This window comes from Pecten maximus, chromosome 16, assembly GCF_902652985.1.
Source record: "Pecten maximus chromosome 16, xPecMax1.1, whole genome shotgun sequence".
In the NCBI taxonomy this organism is placed as follows: domain Eukaryota; kingdom Metazoa; phylum Mollusca; class Bivalvia; order Pectinida; family Pectinidae; genus Pecten; species Pecten maximus.
In genome coordinates, this window is record NC_047030.1 from 33,229,791 (window position 1) to 33,248,171 (window position 18,381).

The window sequence follows — 18,381 nt, forward strand, 5'->3', positions numbered from 1 at the left end:
TCTTTTGACTGACGAGGTAAATGTATTTTGCGAATTTGATTGGCTTGAGATATTTTGTTAGTTACCTAAATTTGAACCCTCCCAGTTTCGGTGCTGATCAAATTGGATGCGAGAGTGGACTAAGAGGATATTTTGCTGCATATGTGCGTTATATAGAACAGTTTTTAATTGTAGTACCATTAGATAACAGCATTGTAAGCACAACTTTCCAGGTTACAACCGAAAACCCTGAAATAATACTGAGTTGAACATCCCATTCAGAATGGTGCTGTTGTCGTCAAGCGTGACGTCATAAGAAGTCAACGTCAAAGATTTCGCCAATGATTCCCGCCCTTTCTCAGTCCATATATTTTAAGAGTTTTTCATCTTCCAGATGTCTTTGAAATATGTGATAATCTAAGGGAAACAATGCAACATCTTCTGTATTTTCTAAGTGGGTATAGACTGTATTAACTGCAGTAGTTGTTGCATTTTTTTTATTTTAGAATTTTATCAAAACTTGTATTTCATTAAGAAAACTTCATAATCAAAACAATCTTTCTGTGTCGACCTCTTTACACCCTGACCTTAAATTACTAGATATTGTGATTAACAAGGCATAATGAAAAATATATAGCCCAAGTTATCATTGTACAGCGTGTATCAAAACATGTGAATGAGGAGATTTCATTTTGTTTGTATTAGTCTATCCAGAGACGTGTATCTTTCCAAAATCTATGTGATGTTCTATTACAAACTTCCACATTATAGTTCTCATTGTCTAAGCATACAGGACGTTACGTATACCAAAATTTCCAGGAGAAAACAGACTTTGTAATTTGTTTCTATGTGTAGAAAATGAAACCTGTTTTTCACAACTTGTTCAATACGCACTCACTTCAAATTAAAAACCTCGATGTTTATAATATATTTCAAATAATAGTCTAAGTGAGTGATTTTGCTTCTTATTACTTCAACCACGGTTTAGATATACATACTAATATATGTCCGTGCTTCAAAAACAAAACCAAAACAGAACCAAAACCCAAAACATGCATAAAACAAAAGATAATATACATAATTATACGTCGCAAGTTCTTATTGTAAGTAGTTTATATAGTGATATGGTTGTCTTCTAGCCCTTTTGCTCGTCTGTAAAGCGGCTGACTAGTAAACCGGGGGTCGCGTGTTCGATCCCGGTGGAGACTACTTGCTTTTCTGTTATATTTGGTTCCGTTGACCACTCCAAGAGCAAGTTTTAGAAAATGAGAGGCTTCGTTGGGGATAAAACCTGGGTTAATGTGTGTTCGTTTGAAAAGTGAGAATAGTGTGGCAGGTTTTAATTGTAAATAGTGTACATAGTAATACGGCCGCCTTACTTCTAGTGTCGGTGATGGGGGAATATCCCTTTAGCTCAGTCGGTAGAGCGACAGGCCAGTAAGTAAGGGTCGCGGGTTCGATCCCCTGTGGAGGCGCACTATGTTCGCTTTCCTGTTATATATATCATGCCAATCTCGTATCGTCTGCACTTTTACGTTGTTAGTAGCATATGAAATGTGGCAGTAGAATAATGATGTCATTATATGCAGTGCACATGTCATCACGGATATGATATGTGCGATCATCTGGAATCCGACAATGCAAAGTGAAGACAATGCTAGTCACATCAGGACAAACAATAAGAATTTCAGCCGATACATTTTACAAGGTGTTTACATGTTGTTGTTGTTGTTGTTGTTTGTTGTTGTTGTTGTTGTTGTTGTTGTTGTTTTTTTTGTTTTTTTTTTGGAATGGGGGATGTATAATTTACAGTCTATATGTATTGGATTAGGACCTATTATTTTGCAGACGCAATGTGGCATAATTTAAAAAATAATGACAAAAAAAAAAATATATAAAAATCTTAAAATGTAGTACAAGTTCTTAGACTGTTATTCGCAGGTCCCTGTGTTTCCTTTTGATTAACGGCGAGTCAGGTGATTGTAGCTGCGCTCTTCTAAGGCTTTGCCTTCATTCATATTAGAAACACTCTTGTTTGGAAACCTACATCTTCGTGGATCTTATATCATTTAAATTCAAATATATTTTGATAGATTTTGATGATTTAACACATATTTACAGTCTTGCAATAATATGATTTTATTTGTTTCATTGTCTTCGATGTATAATGTATATTAGAAGAAGGCGTAGATAAGTTGTTATAACCTGTGCCTAATCCTTTGTTAGAAATAAAAAAAAAAAAAGATGCTGCTTGCTAGAAACGAAGTTAAATTATATTTGCTGTCGAACCCGCCGTAACAATTTCTAACAACGGAATCGATCGAACGCGCTCATTATAACCTTCCAACATGGCTGCCAGATCGGAGGACGTTCTCGTCGATAAATGGGACAACTGCATTGTGGACACTTCATTGAAAACCGGTGAGAATTCTTAAATTTTCGGGACTCTACTGTTCTATTACCATTAACAGTTGCAGCAAAAATGAATCATTAGATTTGGTATGCTTTTCTGACAGTCAATGTGATAAATTTCTACAGGGTCACCTGTTTTGACGGATGATGCATAGGTGATTGTGGATAAGAATGTGATTTCGTTTTAGCAATAACATGCTTAATTCTAAACGTAAATGAAATAGCAAAACATGCCATTGACAGTCTGATAGTAATTTGAGATATATGATATATATTTCATACCAGAAAAACAAGTCTAAAACAGGTCGGGGAGTACTCAAGAGGCCGCTGGTCGGCCCTTTTTTCTATCGGCAGTATCGGATATGATTTTGCCGACTGCGTTACACGGCGCCTGTCAAAAGTATCTCGCCCTGTAAAACCTTTAACATTGTTGGAGTAATGTAAATATATATATATCATACATGTATATATTTGTCACTTGAAATGTGGAATGATAGTTGGAATTTGACTTCTGGACCTGTAAATTGTTTTATAATTAAATGCGGAGGAAATTCGGTCTACCCACAGGTACTTCGGGTCAGAAACTAAATTTGATAATAACATTGTCTAATTTTAATTTGTGACATCATTTCTTGTCTGTGTATGCACCGATACAACATTGGAATTGATTATAAAAGTGCTTAAAAAAAACCCACCTGTTTCTGGTTATAAAATTGATAGTATAGTTTTAACATCCTGTAAGTGAAATTCAAAGATTACAGGAATGTCTTGTGCACTGTAATGCATTATATTTTGCAACCATATTATTATTTTCATTAAAAGTCTCATTATTTGTTATAATGCCAACCAGTTAAGCTAAAGGCACCTGTCATAAGTTTATTGTCCTGTAATCCTATAATTTTGTTTATATTTTTGTTGAAACTTTATAGTGAACAATATTGAGACAGTTGCGTTGTAGTAATAAAGAAATACATATATAAGAACTTCAAATTATTAATATTATCAAATACATGTAGATATTTGATCTCATCAGTAATAACTTATTTAGTATACCTTTCTATGTATCTATAGATATAAAAGTAAACAGTTTATACATGTGTAGGTCACCTAACTATAGTTTAGCCAGACTACTGTTAGGAATTTTCCTTGGTGGGTACTAGACCTGCTTATTAGGGAAGGATAGGTCACTGCTTTCAGCCCCAAAGAGGGCCAGATATTTTCCCTGTCTCCTTCTATCAAATAAGGTGAAACTGACGTCATTTAACTTGTTGATTTCTGTCCTTCAGTTTCCGGGGCACTCATTGGAGGACTGTTATCACTGACAAGATTTGGACAAACTAAAGGTAGGGATGGCTTGAGACCATTGGGTCAACTTTAAAAAGATGCTACATAGCCGACAGCAATTGTACACAAGCTGGTAAAAAATCCATAAAAAAGCACCTACTCAATTGAACTACATGTATAGATGTACATATCAACAACAAATGAAAAAAAAAATAGAACAGTGTCTAAATAATGGTTACTTATGAATTTACCAAAAATTACAAATACAAAACATAGATATATGGAGCACGATAAAATTTCTTTGAAATACAATTCATTATTTATTAAATTTAAAATACAAAATTAGAAGCTCGAAATCGAATAATTTTAGGTTGGCAATAACATAAAGTATTTAACTTTTGGTATTATATAAATTATATACATTCTGTACTACAGCCTATTACTGTTTTTGATAAAAACTCTTTGTCAGGGATGAAGTGCCTTAATAGCTTGGGTATGTGTACATGTATATGTGATAATTACTGATGTGCAAATTAATAAATTGTTGTATGTTGCTATTGTAGCAAATTTATTAAAATACAAATCTCCTTTGAAATTTTGGTAAAGTATGCTGTTACACAATGCCCTCCTCATTAAAAGCAGCTTGCTCAATTTTCCAAGTAGAAGGAATAAAAGTACTTTAATTAGTTCTTTCTCAATGTTCATAAATAAAAGTATTTATGAAAATGTGAAACTACTTGGCAAGCTAAGACTCCTAAAAATAAAACCTTAATATGCGATTGATTATGCATTCTTTAATCAGGTGGATCAAGATGGTCAATTTTTTTCTTCACTGGTGTTGGACTTGGGATGGGAATGGCCAACTGCAACAATGAATTCAAATATCCAAATCTCTTGAAGCTGAAACAGGTGAGCTACATTAAAGTAATATTGGTTTACGAGGTGCTCACAATCAATCTGTTATTGCCCAGAAATACTTGTCTGCCATTAAATTTGGGATACCTGTAGGTTGGAAATTCAAGGATGTTTCTTTGTTGAATTAAGATCTTTACTTTTTGTAGTGTGAACTTTGTGGTAATATTTAGTGATAATGTATTTTGACAATATGTTCTATGGTAGGTGTCATACCCTCATGCATTATGGAGAATCTTATATCTAGCTATTTGTAATTGTTATTTCAAGAAGTTGTCATTGAACATTCAGAATAATGTCGTTAGCTATTGGCTGATCAACCAAAGTATTACCCAGGACCAATTTAATATCAAACATTTCTTCGTGGATGTCATGCAACTGATGAAGATATGAATTCATTTTATTACAATGTATATCAGCATGAGTACTATATTGACACTGAAAGATCTGGTCTGGTAGGACATGGAGACATACTAAATGTATTGTATCGTGGCTTTTTCTCAATGGTTTCGGATGGGGCCTTTTTTGTCTTATCTTGGGAAGAATATTTGTGAATTGGGGGGAAAAATCTGAGTTGATTGCAAATTTGTGGAATTTAGCTTTAATTTGAAATAATTTTAATTGGGAATGGGGCCCAGTGATAGCCCAGACAGCCCAGAGAAAAAGCCTTGTGTATATATGTTTGTTTGATTACTTCAATGACTACACAGGCAAAATGTCTTCATGTCAATTTGACCTGAAAACAAAATTGACCTGAAATTTACCTGAAAATGACCTGAAAATGAGGTCAATTTCACATGAAGAAATGTTCAGGTCAATTTCAGGTCATTTTCAGGTCAAATCTTCATATGAAATTGAGGTGAAATTTTTTATGTCACTTTCAGGTCAATTTGACCTGAAAAAGTCTTCATGTCAATTTGAGGTAAATTTCAGGTCAAATTGACATGAAAATATCTTGATATGAATTCAGGTCAAATTCATGTAAAGAAATTGACCTGAATATATGACATGAAATTGACCTGAATTTGACCTGAAATTTTTTTATATCAAATTTAGGTTAATTTCAGATCAAATTCAGGTCAATTTCAGGTCAAATTCAGGTCAATTTCTTGAAATGAATGGACTAATCTGCTCTATTCAGGTCAATTTGACATGGGAATCTTGACCTGACCTGAATTGACCTGAATTGACATGAAGACATTTTGCCTGTGTATCATAAAGAAGTTAATCAAAAGAAGGATGTACACTGCAACTTTTCCTGATGCCCTATCCATTCCTTTTTTTTCAGCAGAATTTGTTGAAATGAAAATAGGTGATTATAGGTAACAGGCAAATTCCAAGATACAAGCCATTTTCATTATGTAAAAATTGTAAATAAAAAAGAAGTATTTTGGAAGAAAGATCCTTATTATTAAATGGTTGATGTTCTAGGACTCATAATAGTGCTATACTTAATAATAAGATTAATTTCTCTTATTTTCAGGATGCAAAAACATCATAGTGATGGAAGTGCTTAGAAGTGTCAACATTTTTTTTAATGGATGAGAAAGAGTTGTTGTGAGAAGCGACTTTTTGTGAAAGAATTTTCCAAATGCTAGTGATTGTGATTTCATCTCTAATGGACCATTTTATGATGCAGAGTTGACGTTTTCAGGAGTTACTTCCCTTGTATCTGTGAAAAGGTGAAAAAATTAGTCCACACCAAACAATTCGCCTTGGAATAGGATCAACAACAAATAGAAAAATGAAGTGGAAATCATATTCTAGTATTCTTATTGTATAATAAACCTTGTTATATTTAAAATATGATGTAATTGTATGTTTCAGTGTAATGAAAGTTAATGTAGGGCTCTTTAAATATTTCATGATCATGACTAAGTACATCTGCACTACAGATGGAGTAAACCCTCTTTACAATGTCACATTCAACAGCAGAAAAGTCAATCTTGGCGATATGGAGAACATAGCAATAAAATAAGAACTAATGTGATCTTTACAAAAAATATATATTGATAACATAATAATACACTAGAAAAAATAACAGGAATTTTTTTTGTTATAATTTTTTGATAATAGGAAGAGACAGAAAAGAGAAGTACCACATTATGTAAATTGTTATATGTGTTATATGTGACCAATACAAACTTGATATAAAGAGTATAAATCATGTTTCACTTAATTTTTAGCTCACCTTGTGAAGGATACCAATGATCTTTTGTCATAGCACATCGTTATCTGTCTCGTGTCCATCTTGCATGTGCAAACATTTCCTTAAATTAGTCCTGAATGGCTGATTTGAATGTGATTATATGGTGAAGGAGGCTCACTGCTGTATAGATAGGTGATCTTGTTACACCAGTACTGAGATATATAAATCTTCATTCTGTATATCTTTATGGATTTTAAGCAGACGTTGTGGCCCAAAATTACAAAAAAAAAAAAAGAACTGCATATCATTTTTGCATTTCTCTAACCATTTTTAAACTCTTTATTTTATAAAACACTGGGAAATTCTTAATATTTGTCCAAAACAAGATTTCATAATTTTTCAAGAAAAAAATTGTATCTTAAACAAAATAGGTCAATAATATCCGTAATGAACAAGGGGATCAAACATATTTTATCACCTACTGGAGTATTTCAATGACTTGTTCCTCTCCCTCTGCCCCTGGGTAGTCAGATTGTTTGAGTCTCCTTGATCAAATAATGATCTGAACCAAATTTTATCAAAGAGAAAATTCAGTCAACTAACAGCCTTACTCAGGACCAGGTATTGGAGTTGATACTGGTATAGCATGTTGTGGATGTCCATTATGACCAGTTTACAGCATTTCTGAAGCCGACGAAATTATTTAATTGTACATCTCGCCCTTCTACTAGGAAAAAATTATATAGCAGTGAGTTTTTATCTCGGCTTACTGCTTTTTTCCTTGTCACTTTCAATCTAAAATATCAGATACCACAATCTCTATCTTAAAAAATCACAAAATATCTAGATCTATGAACAAATTATAATGATACCTGCACTTTATGTAAATATAAATAAAGTATTTTATGGTTGTTTGATTCTTCAAGCTGAATGAAATGAGACTCTAAAGCTAACCTGAAAAAAGCTTCCATTTCCTTTTGTCTGGTAGCATGCGTCGTGCAGTGTGCATTATGCACTGTGAGTCCTAAACTATTGACATTTTTGACTTTTCAATAATCAAGAGGCAAAGAGTCATGGTACTGGGCCAGTAGCATGCTGAGATGAAGTGTTGTTCAAATGAATGACCTTGACCTACTTTCAAGGTCAGGAGTGAAATGTAATATGTTGAAATCTGTAAATGACTTCTTTCATTTAGCATGAGGGCCAGAGTCATGATATCTGGCCAGTAGCAGACTAAGATGAAAGGCTACTATATATGTCTGCTCGACCTTGACTCACATTCAAGGTTACAGGTGTCAAATATATTGAATTTTAAAACCATTTCTTCTCATCTACCAGCCATATACAGTACTGATATTAGGCTCGTAACATGTTGGGATAAAGGGCTACCAAAGTTAATCATATGAATGACCTTAGCCTTCTATGTAAAATATGTTAAAAATCTGTAAAGGACTTCTTCTCGTCAACTTAGAGGCACAGAGTCATGATATTGGGCAAGTAGCAGGCTATAATGAGGGGTTACGACGTTTGTTTAAATGAGTGACCTTGACCTACTTTCATTGTCAAAGGTGTCAAATGTATTCAAATCGTTAAACAATTTCTTATTAAATAAGATGTCCAAAGTCATGGAATTGGGCTAGTATCATGTCGGGATGAAGTGCTATCAAAGTTGTCAAAATCAATGTCCTTTCAAGGTCACACAGATTAAATATATTAATAGATAAGACAAAAAAAACATTCGCAATAATCAAGAGGCATAATATTGGACATGTCGGTATGAAGTTCACAAAGGTCAAATGTGTTAAAATTTTTAACCGACTTCTCAATAACCAAGAGGTCCAAGGTCAAGATATTGGGCCATGGTTGGATAACAGACTGAACATGCACACAGTTTGTTTGATTATATGACCTCGACTTATCTTGAAAGTCACACTGGTAGAATCCGTTAAATTCTTAATTTAAAGAATAAAGAAAAACATTAAATATCAATCTGTATATCAGAACGCAGGTGACTGTTAAGACCCATGGGCCTCTTCTTTTCTTTTGAATGTTGACATTTTGTCGTCTCTTATTAGGTCATCTAACGATGACCTATAGCCATCGTGCTTCGTCCGTCCGACGTCGGTAAACTTTTCACATTTTAAACTTCTAATCCAGTTCTACCAATGGGATTGAGCTGAAACTTGCCAGAAATGATCCTGAGACGATCCTGAACAAGTGTTGTTATTTTTCGGGCCGATCCGAAATCCAAGATGGCCGCCATAGCCGCCATCTTGAAAAACACATCTTAAACTTCTTCTCAAGTTCTACAAATGGGATTGAGCTGAAACTTGCCAGAAATGATCCTGAGACGATCCTGAGCATGTGTTGTTATTTTTCGGGTCGATCTGAAATCTAAAATGGCCGTCGTAGCCGCCATCTTCAAAAACACATTTTAAACTTCTTCTCTGGTTCCACTGGTGCCATTGAGCTTGAAATTGGTGATAATGTTAAGGAAGGGGAGCCAACAAAGTGTTTTTATTTTTCGGCCTTGTAAAAACTTTGACATGGCAGCCACGGCGGCCATTTTGTCACATGCTTGCGCAATCATGGTTTTCCTGAACGACACCTATTTCAAACTTCTTCTCAAATTCCACCAGTGGTATTCAGCTCTTATAGCTTACCAGAAATGATCCTGAGATAGTCATGATCAAGTGTTGTAATTTTTCGGGTTGATCCAAACTCCAAGATGGCCACCATGGCCGACAGTGCCACTATACTCGCTACAGAGAATGCATACTAAAATAGTATACGGGTCTTTAATTTAGAGTCAGATGACCGTTAAGGCCCTTGGGCCTCTTGTTTGAAATGCTGACATGTCTTTGGACTTGTATCTTTGGAGTTGGAATTTTACTTCACACAACTGCAGTGTGTTACATATGAGTCATTGAATATCGATTGGTATTCACATGTGATATATCCTCTATATACATTCGCGAGTTAAGCTGTTTCAAAACAAGCCATGTTGATTGATAAATGCGACCACTAGAAAAGATGAAGTTTTATTAACAAAATGCGATTTAAAGACAATATGGATTTTTTTTTTTAGAAATTATGTCCTGGAAAAATTCACATTTGGTGACGTAAACTTTATAACTTCGTCATACATACATTTTCAACTCTGACAATAACATATACTGAATTATTATGTACATACAAACGATAAAGAACGCTATGATTGCTACCCATGACAAAGGCCCAATATGTGGGTTTTGAATTCCAGAAACAACAATGGTATGTCTAGTAAGAAAAGGCCACCAAAAACCACAGTGAGTAGAGAGGCGCCCATGTAACCCATGGCAGCGGATGATTTGCGGGAATCTTCGGCACACGTGATACGGCGCCTTGACGACGACAGCGCCCTCCTATTAACTGACGTTTTCTTCTTCAAACTGTCCAGATTTTCTTGTAACTCCTTTGTAATATTTATTGTATTGATGATGTAGTTGGAACAGGAACAAGGGCTGCAGTATGGGTTGCCGGCATAGCAACTTGAGTCTGAAAGACAATGTGATCATTACAACAATATATTTAATCAATAACAGCAAAGTAAGATCAATGGGATAATTACAATATAATTACTTAATTAATAACATTTAAGTGAGAACAATGTGATCATTACAACAATATATTTAATCAATAACAGCAAAGTAAGATCAATGGGATAATTACAATATAATTATTTAATTAATAACATTTAAGTGAGAACAATGTTATCATTACAACAATATATTTAATCAATAACAACAAATTGAGAACAATGTTATCATTACAACAATATATTCAATCAATAACAACAAAGTGAAAACAATGGGATAATTACAACAGTATATTTAATCAATAACAGCAAAGTGAGAGATGGCTGATGAAGACCTACCCTACCCTCTTATCAATCAAATGAATCTCTTCAGGGGATCATGAGATATAATTTGTAGATGTACTTTTTGAAAGTTGCCAAGCGGGATCTTTGGCATTGACCTTGACCAATGAAGAACAAAATCTGATGTGCTTGTAGAATTTTATGCGGTAATGTTAAAGTGAGTATATGAACATATATATGACCTGTACACAAGTTTTGTTTTTTTTATTTCAAAAGTTGACAAGTGTGACATTTAACTTTTCGACCTTGATTGGACAGCATGATCAAGTCAGGTATAAGAGGTGTGAAACTTGATGATGTGATGTTATGATGCACTTATAAACTAAATCTGCTCAGGTGACCATGAGATATTGTGTACACAAGGTTTATGGCGAATGGATGGACGGCCTAACGTATACGCACACACCCTGATGCACAAATTGATTACTATATAACCCACCACCCACCACACCCATGTTATAAAATATATCCCCCAATTTTAGCAGCGAAGAAACTTGGCGATCGACACGAATTCACTTTTAGAACTCGAATATAAGCCATCAAAGGAATCATGGAATTTTGTACACTACAGTAGTCTAACCCACTAGCTCTCCTGAGTCTTTTATTTGTGAAGTAAAATGTTTAGGTGGGGCAGAAATAATAATATAATTCACCTAAAAGGAGGAAACTATACTGTATATATTATGTCGCAACAAGCTGTGTAGATTTTAAATCTAGATAAAATTACGTTTTAATAAGTTTACGATAAAAATACAACGCACGTTTTTAAAGGTAAACGTGAAAATAAATTGCATTTACGTCAAAGAAAAGTTCTAACTCAAAACTGCAGAATCATTTTTAGCTCACTGGTTACGAGTAAATGTGAGCTAATGCTGTACCCCCAGCTTCCGCGTCGGCGTCGGCGTCCCATCTCACTATAAATGTTTTTGAAAGCTGGTAAGTCCAAAAGTATACACCTCACACCCTTCGAATTTGGTTTATACATTTATACATGTAAGAGGTCTAGGAGTGATTTTATCGCAAAATAATGCAGAAAACAATGTGATATTTTCGCATTTTACCATTTTCTGACCTGATTTTTTTGGCACCAAAACCTGCGTTTTTGGAAAACTTGTAAGTTCATACCTTTCTAATTTGGTTTATGCATCCATTAGAGTATAAGGAGTGATATTTTGTGACGTACAATTTTAAGATGACATGCTTATTCATATGTGCTTAAAAAATGAGTGCGTAGTGTTGTTAACAAAAGTAACTGTTATCTGTAAACAAGAAATACTTATCGCATCCTCAATACAGAATTTCAACTCGTATCAATGTCAATGGCGTTTTGCACAAGTTGTTTTGGGAAAATGTATTAAAAGGTTGGAAAAAGAGGAACAGGGGTTCCGGAAGAATAAGAATTCAGAGCTTCAACGAAAGCATAAACATAAATAGATACAATTTTTAAAAAGTAAATAAATAACAAAACAATGGTTAAATCTGGATAACGTGATATAATCTTACCTCCCACTTCACACTTTGAACAGATGACACCATTATCTGCGGATGTGTCACAAAGGGAAGTTGCCCAGGTACCTGTTCCGTCTATCAACACACACCTGTGACTAGATTGTGTTGTGTTTAAACCATTTGCCCAATCCTGGATATCTCCGAAAGATGTTTTCAATTGTCGACTACTATTATGTACTTTATAGTTCAAAAAGAAATTTAGGAACCTGCAATAACAAGTATAAAAGTCATGGTTACATCTTGTAATTAATGACGTGTAAAATAACTCCGTTTTAGGTCACCTGAGCGAACCCCGGTGACCTTTTCCAATGCGTCTTCGTCCGTCGCCGTCAATAGTCCGTCATTCATCGTTCATCGTTAGATAGCATTTTGACATTATCAACTTAAAAAAAAAAAAAAAAAAAAAATCCTTAACCAATTTTGATGAAATTTACTGAAATTTCAAAAGTCTTCTCAAGACCCAAATATGGTAGAATCAAATTGAAGGAAAGGTCATTAACTTTTTTTTTTAATTGTTAAATGGCTCCTGGATTTCATGTCTCCTCGTGGGGAGAAGCTTAACTTTACTATTTCAAATCTTATATATGCAAGAACTGTTTAGAATTAAAAAAAACATAGAAGATAGTAACATGTTAACGACTAAGGTAATTATAAGGCAAATGGGCCTCCTGTTTCATCTTTATGGGGCGTATCCCACTCGTGAAAACGTATTCTTCGTTGTAGGCATACGAAATAAAGGGAAAGTATAAAACGTGACTTAAGCGACAATATGTTAACTATTTCTGACCGTAGGTATCTGTATTCTGACAAAATAAAACAAGAGCCTATTATGTTGCAATGTTTGAAGTATTACGGACGGTCATTTTGTATTAACCTTTGCACTGGGCAAATTCAATACAGATACAGTACACGTAGAAAGAAGCATTTAAATATCTGCATGATGAAGTACCTTATTTATTGCTTTGTTTATTCTCTAAATATATTGTATTGTGCGGTCGCTTACCTGCCCGATATAAGATCTTTCACAACCGCGTTGGCACCTGCATCAGGTATGATGGGTAAATGACCTCCACTATGTGTACAGAAATCGGAGGCCAGCTGCTGTTTCCCTGTGAGGGTAGCTTCGTCCATTGCCCAGTAACAGATAACCTTCCCTTGGTGGTTGTACCGTACCGCAGACGGAGGACACACTGATTGTGTTGTTGTTGTCCCAGCAGTTGTTGTTGTTGTCGATTCTGGGGAGGATATGGTTGTCTCTTGATGTGTGGTGATCGGGTTTGGTTGTTGTGCAGTGGTTTTCATCTGTGTGAGTTGGGGAATGCTGGTGGTATTTGTTGGATGCGGGACGTTCACATTGGGTGCCGTAGGAGGTGTGGCAGTTTTGTTTACTGTCGGAGTGGTCGGATTCGAAGTCGATTGCGGGGTGCTGGTGGTATTTAGAATTGGGGTGATCTGATTGGTTGCCGATGGTGTGGTGCTAGCGGTATTTGAAATTGGGTTTGTCTGATTGGTTGCCAATGGTGTGGTGCTGGCGGTATTTGAAATTGGGTTTGTCTGATTGGTTGCCAATGGTGTGGTGCTGGCGGTATTTGAAATTGGGGTCGTCTGATTCGGTGCCGATGGCGTGGTGCTGGCAGTATTTGAAGTCAGCATTGTCGGTTTTGTTGTTGAATCCGAAGTGTTCACGGTATTTTGAGTTGTTAATGTCTGATTTGCCTGATGATGTGCGTGAGTTGTCATTGGCGTTGTTTGCGAAGTATTGGTCGTATTTATAGTCGAGATGGGCAAATTCGAAGGTTGTGGCACGGTTACCATATTCGTATGACCGCCAGGCTTACCTGTTAACTGGATGACGTTCGTCGTATTGGGAGGGGGAGACATGGGCGTCGAGTTTGGTGATTGCGGGGAAGTCGTTGAACTTTCTTGCGTTTAAAAAAACAAAACAAACGATGATTGATAAATTGCGAGAACTGATAGGTATTGCGGGACGCATAGCATCTTGTCATCAATGTTAACTTTTAAACATTTTCTTCAATTCCATATTACGTGACTCGTAAAACTATATTTGTGATGGTCTTAATTATGCAGATACACCAACAGTTTAAGCTATGGATATGAAATTGTGAATATGTTTTACATTTGTTTTGGATTATCCAAGTTTTTTTTTTTTTTTTTTTTAGCAATAACATTCCATCGCCGGAAAAAATAAGATAGAAATTCTTGAAAATAGTACTTCATAAATGTTGTTTTCTTTCATACCTTGACAAACTGTGAATGGTTCTACGCATCCATTTGATAGTGGATGTTCATCCTGTCCACAAATCTGCAACAAACAATACCGGCTATATTTATTATAAACATACAACATGCGATGGTTTTAAATAGCTGTTGACCGTGAAATGGAATCTTACAAGATATCGAACTTCTGTAAACTGCATACCTGTCTGAAATTGTTTTCTAATGATGCTACATCACCAACAAAAGAAATTTATGTACGATTGACTGTTTGTGGTAAAGTAAATATGAAATGCTTTACGCTTTTACCATAATCGAAAGGCTAAAAGCTTATCTTTCCATTATAAAGTTCAAAATAAATAAATGATTAATTGCATCCCGCGGGAAAATATCTTGTACTCTGTACTTCGCCTGTAACTTTCTGTCTTTCAAGAAATCATAAGTTTTCATATATTGGTTTGATTAAATACATGTTTATCATGAGTGCCATTTTATGCAATTTGTAATGAGCAGTGTATACGCTTTTTGCGGTTTAGCATCTTTAAGGCATCTTTAACGAGTATCGACTGTCAATAAAATGATTAAGGAACTTAAATATCGTATAGTTCATTTGAGGAAGCATTTAGGGAAATATGGTATATGCATATACTTAAATTCAAGATAACTTCGTTCGGTGAAAACTTCCATAACCTGCTATTGGCATGTCGGATATTGTCAATAGTACAAGGTTTAAACACGCGGAATATTACCCAATCAAAGCATCGTCTGTTTTATTTGACATAGATTAGTTGTAAATAGATCACATGTAACGAAATAACGTATGATATTTTCATTTGCCTTACATATTTAGCGAGAGAAGCTATTTTTGTATGTTAACAGGGATTTGTTATCGGTATGATGATGATGAGTTGGTGAAAAAAAGATTCGTTTATTATCAATTCAATTATAAGTATACACCGCGCCATCATCAATTTGATGACGGAAACGGATTACGCCAAGATAACACTGCAAAGGGCGGTGACACATTCAGTATAAAGCGCGTGTGTACTTTTTGTAAGTTGGAAAGTACAGATGTATTTTCTCGAAAATTGAAGACGCACGTAGGATATTTTCAAGAAAGTAGTTTTTTTCTAAACGTGAAAATGTTAAATCAACGGTTTATATTCAGAGGATGATACATGTTTTGCACATGCGATAAACATATATTAGAATTATATATGTTGTATATCATTAAAGCATTTACTCTAAATATAAAAAAAAAGCGAATACCTGGTATATGACATACAGAAGAACGACAACAGGATCTTCTAAAAGACAATTATCTTCATTTGTTTTAGCAAAGAAGATTTATAGAACCATGATGTCTCAAATCTAGCCTAAGTATACATACCGTAAATTGCCTTGTTGTTTTCCTGCCGAGAGATGTGATAAAAAGTCTTTCATTAATATCTACACTCCACATATATCCACCGAAGGTATATCCGTCATCTGTTTTTAAATGTTGGATCGAGTTTGTAGAGAAGCCGTCATTTATGATTCCGACAGCAATGAAATCAGTGAGATGATGATCACGAACTTCGATTGTAACTCCTTGTCCGTCTAACACAAAAAAGTTCTCACTTTCATTATTGAAAGTCATTTTTACTTTGAATTGAAAACCATTGAATGATGGCGCTGCATATTCTGTATTAAAGAGTGAAACAGGAATGACATAATACATGTTATGGTATCCCGCCATGTTGTATGGTAAATGAACCACAACGATGAGCTTGTCGGCCACCACGACCTCATTGATGGACGACAAGCTTACGACGTGACTGTCGCCGCTGTGTTCTAAAAGCACTTCATCGCAATTATCATGTGAGTAGATGATGACAGTAGTGTTATCTGTCGCCGAAACAATTACATACTTCTCGTACGAAAAGCTGGGGACTTCATGTGCCATGATTACATACTGTCGACCCATATCTTTCTGTCCCAGAACCCAGTCTGACCGGTAGTCATGTATGTTTTGTGTAGCGTTGTAGTCACACCCGGAGAACATACCTATGGGTGCGTTTGCTCTGACAATGGTTCCAGTCAGGTCTTCAATGCTCTCTACCATAGCTGTGGCATATCCAAGGAGTTCCAGGACGAGGGTTTCTCCTCCGTAATAACTAGTACCTTCAAACGTAACAAACAATGTGTTTGGTTTGCTTGAGGGAATACTACGTCAATGGTTGTAGTATATTTTGCCATGAAATGTAGGACGTTATAGTTAACGCATTTCGGCGTTATAGGATAGAAGACTAGACCGAACAGCAAAATATGTTGTGGCCTGATCAGATTACCGACAGATGATGTCTGACTCTGCATCAATAGGTAAATCTCGTAATATGACTGGACGGAGATGGCGTGGTTATCGTAAATACCAGTGGCGTTCATATTCATATCTGAAGGGAGTTGTATGGACACGAAGCTGTTAGCCGAAATTGACACATCCCATTCCTTTCCAGCTTGTAGAGCGGAAGAGTCTTGTTTCAGTCCTTTGATTTTAGCGGCAACAGAGAAGGAATTTTGGTTGAAGATGAAGACCTTGGTGACTACGGTTCGTGATGTGGAGGCAACAAGGAATAAGTCTGACATAGCTTGGGGAACTATAGAAATAAAATGAAAACATTATATGGAGTTGGTAACTATATATCAGGAAACAAATAAGAAATTATGTTTAAACTCGCAAAGTTATAACAAAACGGTAAACATTATCGTGATGTTTACCGTTAAATAAAGTAGCATCACATTTTTGAATGTCTTTTCTTTAAACACATATGCTAAAAGTAAGAAAATGACTACAATTTGCACAGACACAATTGATATGCTCTACCTTAATAGACACACCCCTACTCATTAAGCATTTGCTGTTCAAAGCCTTATCATAAGTACTATACAATAGACACAATATACGGCTGAGCTAAATTCGGATACCAATTTACACAAAAAAATACAATGTTGACTGACGTGGAAGCTAAGATTGCTATCCTAATGCACGAGTTTGCATATTCACCGATGCTTATGACACTTTTTTGGATTTCATAAAAAATATAATGGAAATATGCTTTTCATATGCCTTTATAGAAAACTATCCGAAAAATATACCGAAATATATAAATCTATCAACTTTACAAACATCGTTAAACAATTAATTGATGTCGCAAAATTTATACTGACTGCACCTGAAGTATATGTAAAATAATATCGACTCCGCACGCGGTTGCTATCTTGGAACTCTGATAGAATGAACAACGCTTATGTAACTGGCAGTAGTACATATTCCGTTTTTATGGTAGATTTAAAAATCAACATATTAAAGGCAGACGCATTAAATTTATTATATTACTCACAGATATATCAAATCTTCATTTTAAATTACTTATACATATACTAAAATAAAAACCAACAACAACAAAAAAGTAAATAAAAATAATAATGATCATATAAAAAGTACTTCATTTTGAATATTGTCCCATTCAGGTACTGTTTTGTATGAATCTATATTGTAACACAGTTTTAAGATGGAACGATATAAGTCATGATGAGCGGCAGTAAACAAACGGAAGAAATACAAAAAGAAATGAAGATATCTTATATAGTTTGAACAGAAATCAAGTCTCCATACTTACGTCCTGTGTATAATAACCACGCGGCCATTAGCCATTTACGGCAACATGAGCCTGACATTTTCCCGACTGGAAAGATTTACTCAGCCGCTGACCTTAAACATTATACCCTGTACTGGACATTCATCTCTACGATCAATTATATCTGTATTGGGTATGGTATTGTTCTGGTGTTCTCGTGTAGATACAAGTTCGAAAATATTTATTTAGAAGGGCTTCGGGTGACAATAACATACCGATTTGTTTACATAGAATGCTATTTCACTGATTGGTTAGTTGTACAATAAGTATATGTAAATGATAGGTTAAAATGTAGGTGTATGATT

At 35.1% G+C, this 18,381-nt stretch overlaps 2 protein-coding genes across 2 annotated transcripts; one reads left to right on the forward strand and one right to left on the reverse strand.

Annotated features, from left to right (window-relative positions):
- Positions 1-2,285: 2,285 nt before the first annotated feature.
- LOC117345223 (MICOS complex subunit Mic10-like) lies at positions 2,286-7,030 on the forward strand. The gene is made up of 4 exons (XM_033908243.1): positions 2,286-2,400; positions 3,678-3,734; positions 4,478-4,584; positions 6,071-7,030. The coding sequence occupies exons 1-4, from the start codon at positions 2,328-2,330 to the stop codon at positions 6,086-6,088; spliced, it is 255 nt and encodes an 84-aa protein (XP_033764134.1). The 5' UTR covers positions 2,286-2,327; the 3' UTR covers positions 6,089-7,030.
- Positions 7,031-9,952: 2,922 nt separating this feature from the next.
- Positions 9,953-18,162, reverse strand: LOC117314715 (putative GPI-anchored protein pfl2). The gene is made up of 6 exons (XM_033868805.1): positions 18,059-18,162; positions 15,790-17,035; positions 14,424-14,487; positions 13,168-14,086; positions 12,159-12,370; positions 9,953-10,273 (listed from the first exon to the last, which is right to left on the reverse strand). The coding sequence occupies exons 2-6, from the start codon at positions 16,501-16,503 to the stop codon at positions 9,957-9,959; spliced, it is 2,226 nt and encodes a 741-aa protein (XP_033724696.1). The 5' UTR covers positions 16,504-17,035; positions 18,059-18,162; the 3' UTR covers positions 9,953-9,956.
- Positions 18,163-18,381: the final 219 nt, after the last annotated feature.